Below are 18686 nucleotides of genomic sequence, written 5' to 3'. Positions count from 1 at the left end.
GCTTGCTACGTGACAACCTGATGTCAGTTGTTTGGGATTATTGTGACCTGCATCCAACTGGAAGGAATAAAGGCAACAGAACACAGCTGAATCCAACAATAGTTTATTACACACTCTTGGCAGATGAAGTGAGACACTTCAGTTACCAGCAAATATGAATTTAAATATTAGTTGACAACTGCAGAAAGTGTACAAGTACAAAAATATCATCAACAATAACCAAAGGTTCTGACATTAACTTCTAAGCAGCAGTTGTATGCTATTATACAGCGACCATTACAAGATCCTCAACCTAAATCAGGGCTTGCACTTGAAAGCACGTTTTGTTCTGTTTAAAATAAAAGCTCTCCAAGAGGCGGAGAGCCCGGGGGTACAGCCATGTCAATTCTCAAAGTACTATCAACATATAACTCCGCCTAATATGGAGAAATCTGTGTTATATTTTATGGATACTTGCTTTTACCAGGGAATACAGCAACAAGAAAAATATATGTGTGGAATTTTAAAAGCTAACCTCCGATACGCGCGATATCTTTAATATACATTTATATACTACTACAGATTTCATATAAATCAAGTACAAGCCAAATTTTGGCCCTATTTTAAGTGCATTTAGTTTATCGTAAAATCCCCTTCAGCTTCTGCTCTTAATTTTCAAGCTACCAAATCATCTCTTTCAGTGCTGGTATTATAAACACCCCTGTAGTAAAATCTCATTTCCATTTCAGGAGCATCGGCCTGGACTTCCACTGGACTTTCTAACAAAATAAAGTCCTCAAAAAAGAAAAACCCCACCCCTCAGTGACTGATTCAGTCACACAGTTGAGTGGAAATTGCAAGGGCTGCAAATTTACACTTAGGATTAATATTTTCAAGGTAGCGTTCTCCTTTGTACCCTTTGCACTCTTTGATCTTAATTATATCCTTCAAGCAATCACTACTTTGCTTCACTCTGTTAAATGGACTCTTACCAATATGCAAATTATTTCAGGTGCAGAACTAAATGCAAAAATCATTTTCTAATGCATAATTAACTTGCTTAAAACTCAGCATCTGATACGAGTATTTTAGAGAACACCTAAAGAATAATACCCTCTCTGCCACGATACCTCATTTTGTTTCCAGATTAAGTTTCATTTGCCCTTGTTTCACAAAGTAACAGAGGAAGAACAACAACGTTCGTGACCCAGATATCTATCAATCCGACACATAAAGTATTTACAGCCAATTTTAAATATGCTCATATATATCAGATGGAACAAAACACAATTAACCTTTCTACCAGAGTTTGGGGACGGACGGACATTTTCTTTACTTTGAAGGTAACACAGCACTGAGCCAGGCTGTCCAGAGATTTGATGGCATCTTCTTCTCTGGACATACTTAGAACCTGCCTGGATGCTCCCCTGTGCAGCCCACTGTCATGAACCTGCATTAGCAGGGGTTGGACTTCATGACCCCCAGAGGTCCTGTCCAATCCCTACAACTCCGGTACTCAGTCAAAGATGTGGCATTAAATCATTCAGTGCAACTTCCTGACACAAGGAATTCAAAGGCTTCTGAAAGTCATCTGTAGAATACAGCAGTAAATTGTATGACCCAGATACACTCTACATCTTAAAACAAAGACTATTATGTTGAGTCTCAGTAACCAAGAATCAGTTCTCCTGCCATTATTTCAGCTACTGACAGCATTCTGGATCTTGTCACTCAGCACTGCTACGGTACAGAGGAAAAAAATATCAATTAACTGCTGCTGATGTACAACCAGTTCCAGCTACTACAAAACAAATTCCAAGTCAAGTCCTTTAAAAGTCTTGTAAAAACTGGGCTAAGAGATCTTAAGAACAGCCTCCCAGACCTCAAAAGCAAGGATATGACATGTACACCTTAGAAGGTAAGTCACCTAACAGACACTAATTATTGGATGCATTCAGGGTTCATTCTCAATGCATGGAACTGGGTGCAGAAATCCCAACACCATTAATAGGAGTTGGGCAGCAATGGCCCCTCATACAATTGAGTAGTTCAACATCTTATATTGCATGTGAATCTCCCTTTTGTATTGAGAAAGCAAATACTGAAATAGAGACAACTTTTAACACAACAGATGTATTTACAAACAGCATGCAAGGCCTGTTTTATGTATCTGAGCAGCTAAAACAGCCACTAACAGCCCTTAAGTATTTACAAGTTCAAAACAATCCTCACGTAAGGAGAATTACAAGTAGCTCAGGACACTCCTTGGGAAATAAACAAGAAATGTGTAAAAAAAAAACACCAACAAAAGCAATAATAAAATCTAATAGTGGAGGAAAACATGTCAGCTTTTAAAATGTGGACTATTTAACACTGTTCTGGTATGAAGCAAACAAAGCCACGCATCACATTCCAAGATGCCATTCATAAAGAAGTACATCTTTCCGGTACCAGGTTGGTTGCTTTGTTTTTAATTTTTTCCCTCCACAAGAAAAGCTGTAACTAAACTTAAGAAAGAAGTTTCTACACGAAGAAGATGCAACTCCCTTTGGTTTTGCCCATTTACCTCCATTTTTCATTTTTATTTAAATTCACAAGGTTAATAATAAGGCAACGTGACCAGATGCTGAAGAGCCCCATGGGTGATTCCACAGAAGAAAGATGCTTCAGTCACGGTTCACAGAATGGGAAGCAAAACTAAGAGCTTTTATGGTAAACAAGAAGCTTTTTCCATAAGGAAAAGTTGTATAACTTGCATATGCGCTGTGCTGTGGGTCAGCCCCATCTGATTTCTTATGCATAAGGCAGATTAGGATTCTGTCTCTTTCATCCCACAGTAAATAAGAATTGAGTTCCAAACTACGCTCTACACTACTGTCAGCTTCAGCTTTCCATCCCACATGGCAATCAAATAATCCCAATTTATGTCTTTGTAAAAAATGCGAATCCATATCTGCTTCAAGAATGTAATTTTCTTACCTCAGGACTCAGAATTAAGGTGAACTGGAAGTGACATGTGAGTAATGTTTTTGCTCCACTCCATGAGATGTATGAAGCATATCGCCCTTCTGCAAAGACACTTCACTGCCCTTTTAAAGCTATGTTAAATGCATTTATCAATAATTTGGTACCAGCTGCTGCTCACACTAGAACCAATTACTGACATCCAACTCCAGCAGTACTTCAGGGATAAGAAAGTGCTCTACTTTTACCTGTTTTATTATGACTAATTGGAGGAATCTTAACTTGTCATTAACCAAAAATAAATTAAGATAAAAATATTTCCATCGGCTTTTTTTTTTTCCTTTCTTCTGCTTTATAACACTAATTCATACTACACGTCTTGTGCTAAACATGAAAATAGAGGAGTACAAGTTTATTCATGTAAACTTCAGAAAAGCAGCTGCAGTCTTAGTGACGGGGTAGTAAAGGTGCTGTACAAAGCAACATTCCAATACATGTTTTCTGTGGACTAAACAATGTACTACATGGAACGTGACACTCTGAAGTACATATAAAAATATAAAATATATATTTTGAGTAATGGTAGAATAAGCTACAGTGCAATTTTCCTTTGCCCAGTGAAAGTCCTGCATTTCCCTCCCACTCTTTCTATATCTTCCACGGCAGGATCCATTAATAGTACAACAGAGCAAGCACAGCTACAGAAGACACTGTAAGAACACCCTTGCTTTGTAAACTTCAAGTTCCTAAACATCAAATACGTACCTTAAAAAATTAGGTTTTGTTCACACATGCTACAGTTTTAAGATGTTTTATAGTAAAATGCAAAGTTAAGAAGTTTAATGAAAATATGTCCTAAATTTTAGGAAAAGTCATCCCATTGTTGTCATCAGATGCCTTCAAAGTAATTGGAACCACAAACATTTGTTGAGGGCTTTTAAACATAAGGCATTTTGTGTACATTCCCGCCAGCTGTTATTTCAATGACTGCTTTAGTGCTCAAAGCCAAAGCAGAGGAAATCAAAACCCTCAAAACCTTGGAAACAAATTTGTCTTTCATATACATTCAGCAGACAACTGCAATAAAGGAAAAGACGAACAAATAATAGAAATATGCACTGAAATAAGCCAACCACCTTCCACAAGGTAAGATCTTGTCAGCTGTAAAAGCAGTTCAACTGAATCAGTTCTTCTGAATACGCTCATAGCTGTGCATTCTGAGCACACATCTCATGTCCTCTATTGCCAGCGTATGGAATCTCTGACTGCTTTGAAGAAAGAGATACAAACTCAAGTTTTTCATTTACATATTAACAGTTCTGAGTTCGCACCTCTAGTAAAAAGAACCTCCTAATTGCAAGTCTTTTGTAAGAAAATGTAAGCTGTGCATTCCAGCTGGATGATTCCTTAACCAGATCATTGTTTTACTGAAAGAAATGATGATACAAATAAAAGCAGCTCCCATCTGATCAAACAGTAAGACAGATCTTGCTGCAACACACCAGTCTCTAACGTGGAAACAACTGGGTAACACAGTAACAGACAAAATGAAACCGAAAAAGAAACAAATGAAGCCACAATTGAAGGGTCAGCCATGAACAAACTGCTCATGAAACGACCGTGCTTTCGTTTGCATGCTCATACCTACCTGCCAGAACGCTTAATGAACTTACTTTGATCATTATCTTATAGCTAAGTTGGGTCAAAGTGATTATTACCTTTTAACACAGTATGTTAGTGAATTAAAATATCTACTTTTTTCAAGAATAAGGACATTTTCTAAGCGTCCATCTGAAAAGCACAGTACTAATCAGTTTGCAATACTATATTAGGACCCCTTCTTAATAAAACGGAGTATTTTTATTGGTTTTATTTCCATATAATTGTGAATATCTCCAGAAAAATATATCCTCTTCAAGTAGCTTACAATACACATTAAAAATACCTACAAATAGGTTATTGCCCATTTATAATCTCTTGAAGTCAAGAACAATTCTTGTGTCATTTTGCATATGCAATTTCAACAGGCTAAACCATGAAAATTCCAGTTCACTTGAACCATGGACAGTCACCGCTTAAAAATACCTGCCTAATTACATACCATTTTAAACACAATTAGTCTTTTTACATCACAGTATACGTGGCATTTCTTAATTTAGCGACAGAAAGGCACAGTTATTAAACCGTAATATACAGTACCTGAATCATACATGCTCTAGTGTTATTTACCACCAGTGCCAATCCAGACAACTTATTCTGCAGGGGACGCTAAGGAAAAAAAGCTTCTACTTGGAGGGGCTTTCTTTTAAGAAAAACAAGTTTGGTCCATTAAAAATGCCTATTAGCCAAAACATCTTAAGCCCAACTTTTGGGACATAAGTGAGGAAAACCAACTTAGCGCTGTACGGCCCAACAACTTGAATAAGTTACAATGAAATGGAAACAAAACAAAAAAAAAAAACAAACATGAATGAAGCTTTCTGATTAGCTGTCAGACATACCTGTTAAAGCATCAACGTATACAGATACAGTATGACAGACATTCCAGATACATTCATTGCATCACACGCAAACAGACTCTGTGACAGCAGTAAGTCTAGACACAGCATTTATAGACTTCAGCACTTCTCAAGGTATCCACCTTCTGGCCCCACAGCACACCAGAGATGTGCAATGTCTTCTAAATGCTTTGTCTGCTATGTACCGCTGTGAAAGTGAAGACCCTGCTGAAAGCCAAGCTCGCTGGCCTTCCCTTAGCAAACTAGTGCACCTCATCCAAAAGCAACTAGCTCTGCTTTCCTACTTTAAGTGATAAATCTACATCAGGAAAGACCAATAAAATGGAAGACGCAAGGAACGATAGACATGAGGGAGAACCCAACCATCCCATACGTGATATAGCGATAGGGTAGCTCAACTTCCATGCGTTGTCTCGCTTTCCGTACGTCATCGTGTGGTATGCGAAATATTTTACATGCCAGTGGAATAGTGGCTTTCTTCATTGCTATTTTTGTTAGTAACAGAATTATTACTCCAATCAACAACCGTAATATGGCTTTTCCAAACACAGTCACGGTGAGAGAGGAAAGAGATAAAGGCAGTGTATCAAGAGGGGGATCTAGATTCACACCCATCATGTAGTTAACGTGAGAACCACAGGCTACTCCGGCACCACAGCCCAGGATCTGAGCTGTGTCTCCTCGTGATGTGCTCCACGTGTCCAGAGTAAAAGAGAAGATGCCCAGGGCTAAATGCAGACTGATGATAATTAGGGGCGCGTACTTGTAAGTTAGGTTGAAGTCATCAATCAAGTCCACAAGTGGATGGAAGACAATTAGGATGAGAATTGCATACAGAAATCCAGCAATAACATCCTGTTGAGGAGAGAAAAAGATGCTTTCAGTGTAGAAACGATTTTAAAAACATAGTTTAAGTTACATTAGCATAGAGACGAGCCCAGCTGCTTCACTGCTAAACACTACTTCCACATTCCCATCTTTTCATATTTACTGGACATGCCTTTTTTTGTTGAGGGTAAAGTAAGGAATTGTATTTGATCAAATGAAACTGTAGAACTGCCTAACTGCTGGCTGTGAGTAATGGTAAGGCAGCAGAAGACCACAGCAGACAGATGTTAGAGCAGCTGGGACTCCACACAACTTCAGATTCGGAATAAGCAACAGCAAAAACAATAAATGCTTCCCATTGTGCAACTACCGAAGAAGAGAAAGGGAAGGAAATTTGGCGTCTTCACACCTGAAGTTCAGTTTTATTATTATTTTTTAAAAGCATCTTCATGAAAACGTTCCTCTACTTATTTTTCGACTTATCAGTAAATTTCAGCTGTTGTTGATTAATTATTCTGTTGCACAGAATTACCTATGAATTTTGTCACCTTCATTTGTCAATAAGCCTGTTGAAGTCTTTGTAGACACAAAAGCGCTACAGGCCAAACCACCTTTATCACATTATCACATGCTTACCAGATTTCCCATGCAGGTCAAGAGGCAGCATTTCCATCTGCAGTATTTCTACTGCTGTCTTCAATCAATCACTTTTATTCACTTCCACTAATTAAATGCTTGATAAAAGCTCTAATACAATTTGACTGATACAAAGTCAGACTTAGTCATTTCAGAAGCTTTCTAGCATTTGCCACCCTACTCCCAACATTATGCAGCACAATTCATCTACATAATAGGTAACAATTAATTAAAAGGATTCACCCAAACTCTACAGTGATACAAGAGCTCTGAGTAGTGCAGCCTGTACGTCGCATTGCTACTTCTTGCATGACGTGGTTCTAGGGCACTGTCTGTCTTTAGCTGAAATAGCAGTGCATCCCAATTGTCCTCCATACAGACGGTTCTGACTTGGTAAGCCTCCAATTTGCTAATGCAAATCACTCATTCAGCTTTCCCCCAGCTGCCTTATTTTCACATGCTTCTTTTATGCTTCCTCCATCCACCAGTTTATTTATTCACTACCAACTTTACCTCTTTGTCAGCTTTTCTCCTTTCAGGAGGTAAACTTCCTCAGCCATCCCACATTCAGATTGCCATTTTGTAGCATTCTTTTGTTTCCCATTTATATCTTACCTGTGTTCATGTCTAGTTCGGGTGGGGGGCGTCTAATCTTTTTTTAAAGAAATTCTGTTTCTCAAGGATGAGAACTTTGTTATTCATTTCTTTTGAAATTTGATAAGTAAAACCCCAGCACACGCTTTGAAACCTGAGCACACACTAACAGACACTGTATTATCCAGCAAAATTACTTCTGCTCTGTAGGGGAAAGGCAGTCTATGCTTTGCTGCCTTAATCACCCAGTTCTGCACTAAATCTTCTGGAGTATAAATTAACAGAAGCTTGACATTCATTTTTTAGCTACCGTGTCAGTTCTGTAAGTATTCTGCTAAACCACCTCATACAATTTATCTAAGCAGATGTGCAGAAAGATCTTTGGAGGGATCAACCCCAAGGAATATCTTCTGAGAGAGATAACACAGTATCTCAAGGGAAGATATAAAAACCTTTTATACACAAACTTTCCAGAACAACAAGTACACATCCAATATTCCTCTGGTACTTCAATAAATGCACCAGACAAACGCAGGAGGTATTTCAAAGTTGTTCCAACTGTGGTTCAAACAACCACCTTTGAGTGGTCTATAATTTGGTTTTGCTTATACACCTAGTATAATCAGCTCAGCCTACAGTGCTCTATCACACCACATTTCTTTCTTTCATTCTGCTTCTAACACCTTCTGAAATCATCTTCTAAAGGACTCTGTGCAGAAACTAGCAGAACTGCTGCCCAAATACAGCATCCAGGTATTAACATCACTATTTGTATTGACCTCAAATTTAATAAGCATCAAGTTACAGAAACAATAACGATGCAGAAACCTGATAGAAAACTGCTCCAAACTGCTCAAGTCTACTGACCTTTACTGGAGCATCCAGTAATGATAAGACAGTCTAATAATACAGTTACCATTGTGTCTGGATACTTTGTTCTTTCCTGAATACACTCGCTGCATAGAAAAAACCAAGCACACACTGCAGCCCATACTGCAGTATGTTTCCTCCATTGAGGAAATGCAACTATTCTGTTCCTACAGGTATTCTACATGTCCTTTATATCCCACCCTGTATCCTGTAGAAGATACTCCAAAATAAATAACGTTAGATACAACAGCTGCACTGTAATAAATTCCACTGCAGAAGCATTTAAGTCAGAAATGAACAGAAGTTGTTAAAATAAAAATTCAATATGATCATTTCTTACCAAAATGGAATGCATTCCCATATAAATTCTACTGCAGCAAACCAAAGAACACCAGCAGAAGGCAAGGATCAGTCCGAACACAAGTGGATACTGGTGGGAAAAAAATTGAAAGACTGTATTAGTATTTGGGAGGTTAAAAAAATCACTAAGAAATCTACAATTAACTACAGAAATGTAACTCAGTAACAACCGATTCATGCATCTCATGCACACCCTTCTTCTTGTCTGAGTCTACCCAAGCCCACCTGACTACCTCCACTAAGTCTGCTTTTAATTAAGTCAATACATTATAAATTCAAACTTCAGTTTTTTCCTTGTACTGCTCTTTTGCACTCAGGCCACACGAATTTCAGACTGTTAGGATTTGGGGCTTTGGGCTGCTCTGTTGTGGTTTTGTTTGTTTTTCCCAGACCAAGTAAGAACAAGTTCATAGGTCTTTATAACAGTTAGTCTTGCCAAGCTGTGGTGCTCTAAATGGGGAACACAGCCACAGCCGATCCTTGAGTTATAAGCTGTGGAACAGTTTCACCCTGGGTCACACAGCTATGTGATACACTGGTACTGTTAGCAGCCAGCCAGACAGAATCCAGGAGCATTACCTTTCTCATGATAAAGCAGAATAATTTACTGTTGAATTCAATACCCTGCAGACTTCTTTAGAGGTTCTGCAATCCACTATGTGATCTCTGAGCACCAGTACTAAACTCCTAGCACGGTAACCTTTGATCTCTAGGAAGTCACATAAATGTCTCTTACAAGCCATGCAACCTAATCAAAACCCATCAAATTATCACCAAGACCTTCCGGCAAAATAAAGATGTTGGCATCATTATAAAGGCTCTTCATTAGGAAAGAACCATTTACTTGGTTACAACAAGCATGTAGCAGAGTGTGGAAACAGCATATTAACTTTTATAGGTTTGGGATAAAAGAAATAGAGCACCACCTCCACAGCTTGACACTGCAGTAAGAAATGCTTTCCTCACCACTGCATTGCAAGGTGTTGTGTAAAACAAGATACAGCTTCCCTTTTCAGGTTTAAAATAACCAGTAGTTACATACAAGAAGCTGTCACAAGACGAAGCATTTCCAAAATTGCTTTACTTCCTATATGCAATGATATCAACATCAGCCTTTTCATTGTTTTCAGCATCAGCAGGTCAGATGTATGTGATACCTCAGAACAAAAAACTGCATTTCAGGCCCTTCTCTTGCCCTTCCCTTGTTCTTTCATGCAGATGAAGGGCAAAATAGCCACCCTGCTAGAGAAAAGTCTTTAATTCACTTGAAGCTGTACGTTATTTGTGAAGGCTGCTTAACAAATTTACAGTCTCCTAAATCAGTATTTCAATGAAAGCCTTGAGGAAATATGATTGGTTTCCCATATTACTGCATCACTCCTTGAATTCTCAAGTCCGGGTTGATCTTCACAAGACAAACCTTAGAGAAAAAATTCCTAATCTAACAGAAAATCAGGGATTTTACATCTCACACAAAACCAGGTTTTACCTTAAAATCATTTCTATGTGCCCAGCTCACTGCTGTGCTGCATCTAGTTTAGACTGATTAATGAAATAAGCCCTTTTTTCTGCTGCAATTGCCTGCAAACTGTACCTGAACAAAGTTACATTCCTAATAACTTATTTCTAATGGAAAGGAGGGAAGGAGCTCAGAAGCTGGAGGTTTGACAGGAAGACTAATGAAGTGGCAGGACCAGCAGGGTACAGCAGCTAATGATACTGCAATGATAAGTTTGGATGGCGCAGGAGATGATGGCAGAGAAACTAACAGCAAGAGCCTCAGAAGAAGGAGCACAAAGAAAGAGGAGAGTGTTGTGAGCTGTGCTTTAAGAGCTCTCAGCAAGTCATTATAACAGCAGGAGGAACAGGAGAAAGTCTGGAAATGAAGCAATTGCTGTCAGGAATTCTCAAGAGAGAGGCGTTAGGGGGAAAAGCAAGTTGTCATTAACTCCCACTTAGAAGAAAGTTTTGGAAAGAACACCTGGCTCCCACACCAATATATAAATTTTTTATGCTGTTGGGAACAGACTTCCATTGAAACACATAAAAACACCGGACAGCTTGGTTCCACTGCACCAACAGTTTCCAGCACAGAATCACAGAATGACCTCAAGGATCATGTAGTTCCAACCCCCCTGCCTGGCAGGGCCACCAAATACACACCTTTACTAGATCAGGTTGCCCAGGGCCCCGTCCAACCTGGCCTTGAACACCTCCAAGGACGAGGCATCCACAACCTCCCTGGGCAGCCTGTTCCAGGGCCTAACCACTCTCCTAGTGAAGAACTTCCCCCTAACATCCAACCTAAATCTTCCCTCTTTTAACTTAAAACCATTTCCCCATGTCCTGCTATTGTCAGCGCACCAGCACACCAGAAAGCAGCAGGCTACCAGAACAATGATTACCACTGGAATAACATTCCACAATGAAGCAGTTAGTAGATTTCCATGGTTAGCTCCCACGTTAACCATTCCCATCCATGCTCCCAACGGGCACATGTGGGCAACTGCTGGGTTATGAAAACTGATAAGTTATTTTACTGACTGGTCAGCAGAACGACCTCCCCTGTTAGAGCAAAAATAAAGCATGATATACTGCTTCTCTGGGGCCTGTTTTCACTCCTGCCTCTTAAAAGCAACCACTAAGATCAAGAATCCTTAAGCAGGTCCTACCAGTTTGGTGTTCTAAGATCTACCTTCAGGTGATAAGGCACTGGCATATTCTGTTCTCACACAAGGGATAAGTGTACCAGGTGACTGAAGGAGAATATTAACACTCTCACACACTTTGCAGCTCAGTAAGAACACAGCTCAGCACCACGCCAACTTGTAACACCACCTGGGGACAACACCAAGACCCTCAAAGAATAAAAAGAATGAAGTATTAGCAAGCATTTCCCAGGTCATGTTTCATCTGGAAAATAATGTCCCATTTCAATATGTATATATGCACACAGTGAGGTAACACCATTCATAACCTCCCACTGCCAAGGCATATGAAATCCCCTAAATATCATTCATCACCTACTGGCAAACTGCCCTAAGAGTATTACCATGTGTTATCAGCCCTGCTTGACAATAAACTGTGTTTCTCACAGCTCCTCTCTCAATCACAAATGAATCTTCAAAGAAAGAAACAGCTTCTAAGATGCTTTTGCCTTAAAACAGGCACATGTGATGGAATATTAATGTAAAAACCATCATAGAAACAAATGAAGTGTTCACAGAATACATGCCTACGTATGCCCTCTAAAATCAACTAGATATCTCAATTGGTTCTATGTCACATCAACAGTTTTGTATATGTGGAATAGTGATAGACCTGTGTAAGGCATTTGGTTTTCTAAAGTACAGCACTTTGTAACTTGACATTCTTAGCTTTACATTAAAAAGCTCACATAGCACTAAAGCTGAGCTTTAAAATCACACATTGACTCCAAACCAACATTTCTCCTTGAGGAAAGCACCCACATTTTGCATTAGATCAAATCACTGACCTCCACCTCACACAAATCTTTCTCCAGAGTCCAGAACAAGACTTTGGTAATATGCTTAAACATGTAGCACACCAAGGAGAAGTAGAGGCAGATGGAATTGACAGCGACCCAGAGAGCACAGATAAAAAGAAATGCAACGTACAGTCAAGTTACAGCCAGTGGCATTTTGGTTTTTAAACGTTGGCATTGATGTGATGTTTCTTTGAAGGCAAAGTGTCCTGGTCCTTTTATTTGTAAATGAGGGACAGATCGTGTTCTTAAGAAAACAAAATCAGACAAAAAATGAATGGATGTATTGAAGTCACACATTAAGTTAAAGGTCTGGGAATAAAGCTGGCTACCAGAACACTGACCTTCCCCCAGGCCTCAGTTTTGTTCCCACACTGAGGATCTTGTTCCAATCAAGTATACTGAACCAAATCAGTGCTGTCTGGAAAACAGCAGTGAATCCACTCCTGGGTAAGTTCTTGAGAACAGTTTGCCTTATCTTTTCAATGGAAAATTCCCATTTTTCTTTAACCACATCCTCCAAAAGAGTGTTTGTGAGCTTCTAACTGGATCACATAGCACACGTCCTCCCACCCCATACGCTGACTTTATGCCAAGTCTTAATAACATAACCATTGTTTTAAAATGCTCATAAGGAAACAATCTGTCTGAAAAGCTTTGACCTCGGTCAGAAAAGTCTTTCTTTTAGAATGGAACATTCATTAAACATACTCTAGATGCTCATTACTTCACAATTTAAAAGCACATTCTGTACTGGCTAAGTTTCCAGTACCCACGAAGGGATCCAAATTAATTTTCAACTATATTCAATGTTCTATAGTACTATTAAAATATCACTGAATAATAACTCAGAATCACAGAATGAATTTGAAAGAACTTATTTGGCCCACTTAGAAGAAAGAATAGAAGCTGCAATTACAGCACCATGTTTTTACCAGGAGCTCTGAGCTACGTATTGGTGACAGTCATCTGAAAAGCTATAAACGAGATGCTCCTTTGGCCACATGAGCACAAAACACAGCATCATTTTCTTCCTTCCGCTGACAAATCCTAACAGCAAAAGGCATAAAAATCTGAATAGGGAGGTTGGTGGCCCTGCCTGACATCAGGGTTGGAGATTCATGATCCTTAAAGTCCCTTCCAACCTGGGCCATTCTGTGATTCTTTGACATTATCAAAATCTCCTCTTTAAATTCTAAGATAAAGATTTCAGTGCCAGCCTTGTAAAGAGCTACAGGTTTAATTTTCCACTAAGTATCTGAAAAGAAATCAGGAGTTAAATAGGAATGTGAGCCTGTTCTTTCTCCTTGCAAGCAAACAAAATAACCTCCCTCAGCACATCCAGCAAGAATCACCTGCAACATTGGGCTTTCAGATCACCTCTACAGCCCAGCTTCTCACATCAGAAGAGTTTTATATTGATTGCTTAAGAAAAATGTAACACAACTCAAACAAGCACGCACGTCGCTCCCTGCACAATTCCCATGGTAGCAGTGTTATGATGAGACTATTCATCCAGCACCAACAGTTAATCACTCCTCGTTCCCAGGGGTATCTATAGCAAGTCAGCCTCTTGAAACAGAAGAGGCAGACAATTCTAATGCCTAAATGTAGTAGCGGTCCAATTGAACGATGCACAACTCTTTGAAATCCCAACACAGAGCCTGCACAACCCACCTCATTTTATCAGATTCATCAGCACTGCATGATAGAAGTGATGGTGCAAATGAAAGATGTCTGGAAGGGTGTTTGGGTTGGTACCATGTTACACACACAATTTGTACTATGGAGAATCAGCACAGCATTAAGTAAATGAAAACTACAAAATGCTTTGAGGTGTGTCAGTCAAAGCAACAGCTCCAAAATGGTTGGAGTCTACTGGAAGTTCAGCTGTAGGGCTTAATAGGCCACCATTCTCATCAGTGGGGTCATTGCTGGAGGGATTTGTACGTACAACACAGGCAGACAAGTACACAGGGAGGACAATCCTGTCATGCTCAATGATCTAAACTGCTTTGCAAGATAAGCCCTTCCCCACAATGCTAGTTAACAGTTAGATGCAAGCTACTCATCAATCGAGGCTACAGGCTCCCACTGTATATCAGTTTAACCAAGCAGCTCAGGAGGGCAGAGCCCTTAAGCCAGCAACTTGGCCAAAGCCAAGATATACTGACCAGCCAGGCCTAACTCAAACACAGTATCTAATTGAATTCAGAAATTCAAAGCCATCAATTAAAATTTAAATAAGACTTTCTCCCGCAGTCTCAGATTAATGCTTTTGGAGATCTGGTAGATAACAACTAGAGGTTCACACCATCTCTTCCATCCCACTCATGACACTGTTTAGAGCCAACCTGCATCTCAAATACAGCAGGTTTCCTCCAGTGTGACACAGGAACAGCGTTCCCTACATTCTATCAGGATCTACAGCCTCACTGTTTGTCCTTAAGCATCTTGTCCTCTTCTTTCAGTGTATCAGAACATTTAAGATGGGAAGAAAAATACAATTTGTAATACTCCTTTACTGTTGATTTGAGCTTTGTAATTCAAGCTTACCTTAATGTCTTTGGAACAGGTAGCGTTCCCAACTGAGATTTAAAAATATCTGTAATATTTAATGAAATGATGCAAGTAGAATCAAACGCTTCAGGCAAGCTCTCATAACAAAAGGAGAGAGTGAGAAACTACGTTCTGCACTTGAAAGAACTGTTAGCTATCATTAAACTTAACATCTGACTTTCATCTGGAATCAAAACACTTGCATTGAACACTGCACAATCACACTTAAAATACATCATCTCTCCAAATACTTTAAAATATTTGCTTATAAATGCAGTAGTTCTACTGCACGTAGCCTAAACTCCTTCTGAATACCATCTGAAATGTGAGTTGTTGTAATAGGATTAATGACATTGAATAATAGGGAACCCCAAATTGAACGAGTTAAAAGAGAAATCAATTGGAAATGAAGTTTTTTTGTTTCCGAATGGGTGAATTGGGCTGTACCTGGAACAATAAAAAGAACAGATTTTCTTTGTTCTCTATATTGTTTAAGGGAAAGACTAACAGATTGCTTGATAAAAAAGCATTACACAATACTAGGAAGTCATAACCCAGTAAAGCAAACTCCAAGTAAGTTATACAGGAAAGTGATCCCCCTTTCACTTGAATAAGCTCTCCTGGTGCAAGAGCTGCTCTCTTTGGTCTATGAAAGCCCCTGAAGTGTCCAACTCAGTTACTCCTACCCCAGGAAACCCTGCCAAGTATTACAGCCTTGTCTCCTAAAACTCAGCCCCGTCCCACTACAATTGTTCTGAACAAACACTGCTGAGATTTGGAGTCATATTTACCACATTAAGAGTCTGTGTAATGCTTGCTTATACTGAATGCAGGGAAAGGCTGTACCTCAACATCCACAAGTTTAAAATCTAACCACCTGTACCTGCTGATACACATCTGTAACTTTATAGCTTGCCAAGTAAGTTAGATGTCAGTTCCAACTGTTTCTGTTGCTGGTGTAGTACAACAACAGAAAAGGTTTTCATATAGATTCTACCCCTTCATCAAAGTCTGTAAAACACAGAGAACAGCAGGAGCATTAGATGAAAGCTCAGCTCCCATTAGAGATGTTAATTATCTTTCAGTAAATCCTATAGGTTAACTTTTAATATCTAGGAGTAATTTTTAAAGTCAGATAGTTTTTAAGCTGGTTTCTGAAAGGTTTGGTTTTCAAACTCACCTCATAGGAGAAATGAGTTCATCTGAAAGCTTGCTTTGCTCCCTCAGTCCTTACATGTGATTCTAAGTGAAGAACAAGGCTGTTGTATGCATGTAACTTCTTAATACACACTCATTAAAAATGTATCCAGTGAATTAACACAGTGTTTCACTGACTGCAGTTGCAGGGGTAGCAAAGAGGAGATTCAATCCAGTTTGCTGCCAAAAGAACTACCCTACACACTGTCAGTTTGCTGGTTTTATAAAAGCAGTCAAGGCAGGTTCTGCTTAGTACATGCCATCAAAATCTGTGCAATAATAACTGACTGATAATACGAAATGAGCCCCATTCATCCTTTATTAGCCGTCCCTCTCACACACCAAAGAAAAATGATGATATCCAGATATACAGACAGCCCTATATATATAGAAGCAGATATATGCTCTGGTTAAAGACCAACACAACACAGTCTCCAACCTTCAGCTCCTTCTTTCCTCTTGGGCACCCACTGAATACACTGAGATAAAGCCACAGGGTGGAGATTGCAAACCATAACTGGAAGATAACAGCTCAGCTCCTACACAAAGCTTAAGAAAAGAATTTTCCTGATCAGGGCACCACACATGGCTTAAAACAACCAAGTTCCATAACAGAGTTCGTAAATATTAACTGCTTAAAAGTAGAATCATTCCTTAACTTCAACTTTATACACAGAGCCCTGAAAACCTTACAAAGAATGTTTATTGCCTAGGAAAGCGTTCTGCCTCACTGACTGTAGGAACTGGTGCAGTGATTTAGAGGACTAAGTGCATGTTGGGCTTCCTTTGGATCCCCTGTTGTTGGCCATACCACTAACAGCGTGTTCCACAACGCAGCCTGTGTGCACAGATGGCCATCAGGATTCCTTCCTTCAGCTTCATGCACCGCTTCAATGCAACAGACCCCCGGAGCATTTGCCGACTGAAGGTTCTAAAAAGGTTCAGAGATTGCTTCCTGCTGCTCATTGCCATGTTAACAGTTGCAAAGCCATTTAAATTAAGCGCACACCGCAAAGCGATGAGCGAGAATCACCAGTTTACAGGCTATTCTACTATAAATAAGGGTTAAAGAAAAGGCGAACTGATTCCAGCCATAAGGTGACTCAAGGCAAAGCAGGCTCAGCAAAAAGCCCTTCAGTTCCTGGCTCCCCACCAAATTCTCAGTCAGTAGAAGCAGAATCCTATACAAACATCGGATGCCTATCGCAACTGCGTGCAAACCACTCCAACCCTACAAAAGAAAAGCTGAAAAACCTCACGGGAACAACACGCCCGTTGTTAATGCGGACTTAAAACACATACAGAGCTCACCACGCACCGCAGAAAAGGAGCTTTACCTGCCATCGGCCGTAGCTGAGCAGCAACAGAGCCAGAGGGATGGCAGTGCCCGACATGGCGTGTGTGGATGGCATGCTGTATTCCGAGTTGTAGAACACCTCCAGCTTCACCACGGGCGGCGATGCGGGCCGAGGCCAGCGGATGACATCCTTAGTGCACTGCCCCAGGTACATCACCCACACCCAGATGATGATCAACCTGCGGCCCAGCCAAGCGTCCAAGTTCCAGATGCAGAAAGGGAAAAAGAGGATGTAAAAGAGTTCGTTGCCCAGCTCGGTGCCCAGGCTGAACAGATAATAGAGGAAGCGGCTGCGGGTGTTGAACTCCATGCAGCCGTCCTCCTCCGTCAGGGAATTGCGGCGCGGCCTCCGCCACAGCTGCGGGGGAGCGGCCCCTCCGGGCACGGCCCCGTTCCCCTCGGGATGCCGCCGTCCGTCCGGAGCGGATCCGCCGTTCACCACCGGTCCCCGGCTCCCGGCCCAGCCGGCGGGGGCCTCCACCCCGCACAGCCGCTGGAAGGCGGCCACCCCGCGAGGGTCCTGCAGGTGAGCGGCCAGCCGGGCCAGGCGGCGGCACACGGCCATGGCGGGAGGCGAGAGGCCGCCAGAAGCGGCGGGGCTGAAGGACGGGCCCGGGAGGCGACGAGCTGAGAGGGGTCGAGGAGAAGCGGGGCGGCTCACAGCCTCACACGGCGGCTCCCAAGCGATGTTCACTGGAGGACGAGACTGAGCGGCTCCGGCCGCCCTCGCCCCAGCTCCCTGCACCGCTCAGCGGCGCCTGCGCGCTGCTCCCGCCCACACGGGCGGGGCCCTCCATGAGGAGAGCCCTCGGTGCTCGGATTGCTCGCCATCCCATCGAAGTCCAGCCCACAGGGGAAAGGGGAACCAACCAGGGCGGGGCGCTGCCCGGGCGGGCTGCATCAGCCTTGGCCTCGAGCCTGAGGCGCGAGTCTGGGGTCTGCTTGTTGCTTTTGTGAGCAGCGTGATCAAAGTGAACAGTTAGACTGAAAGCCTTCCTAACCTGGAATTCAAACATTAAAAACTTAAAGGAATACGACATGGAGGTGATGGTCCCTGTGTACTCAGCGCTGTGAGGCCACACGATGTTCAGTGTTGGGCCCCTTACTAAAAGAAAGACATTGAGGCCCTAGAAGGTGTCCAGAGAAAGGCAATGGAGCTGTGAGGGGTTTGGAGTCTGATGGGGAACTGCAGTTGTTCAGCATAGAGAAGATGAGGCTCAGGGGAGCCTGGAAGGAATCAGAATCACAGAATCAAGGTTGGAAAAGACCTAGATGATCATCTAGCCCAACCATTACCAATACTTCTAGGCTAAATCAT

The 18686-nt window shown here is 41.2% G+C and overlaps 1 protein-coding gene across 1 annotated transcript; it reads right to left on the bottom strand.

Moving 5' to 3' along the window:
* Window positions 1–87: 87 nt before the first annotated feature.
* On the bottom strand, window positions 88–18142 carry SGPP1 (sphingosine-1-phosphate phosphatase 1). Its single transcript, XM_015865660.2, has 3 exons — window positions 17349–18142; window positions 8731–8820; window positions 88–6317 (listed from the first exon to the last, which is right to left on the bottom strand). The coding sequence occupies exons 1-3, from the start codon at window positions 17931–17933 to the stop codon at window positions 5766–5768; spliced, it is 1227 nt and encodes a 408-aa protein (XP_015721146.1). The 5' UTR covers window positions 17934–18142; the 3' UTR covers window positions 88–5765.
* Between the last annotated feature and the right edge of the window lie 544 nt (window positions 18143–18686).

The sequence above is a fragment of the Coturnix japonica genome, chromosome 5, assembly GCF_001577835.2.
Source record: "Coturnix japonica isolate 7356 chromosome 5, Coturnix japonica 2.1, whole genome shotgun sequence".
NCBI lineage: Eukaryota > Metazoa > Chordata > Aves > Galliformes > Phasianidae > Coturnix > Coturnix japonica.
The sequence above is the reverse complement of the archived record's forward strand: the minus strand, read 5'-3'. Positions and strand labels throughout refer to the sequence as shown.

Bases quoted from the DNA above. Each gene is read 5' to 3' on its own strand.
- SGPP1 (XM_015865660.2), bottom strand. From the start codon at position 17,933: ATGGCCGTGTGCCGCCGCCTGGCCCGGCTGGCCGCTCACCTGCAGGAC. The intron at 8,821-17,348 runs GTAAAGCTCCTT...TTTTCCCACCAG, and splicing joins TCAGCTACGGCCGATGGCAG to TATCCACTTGTGTTCGGACT. The intron at 6,318-8,730 runs GTAAGAAATGAT...TCTCCTCAACAG, and splicing joins TGGGAATGCATTCCATTTTG to GATGTTATTGCTGGATTTCT.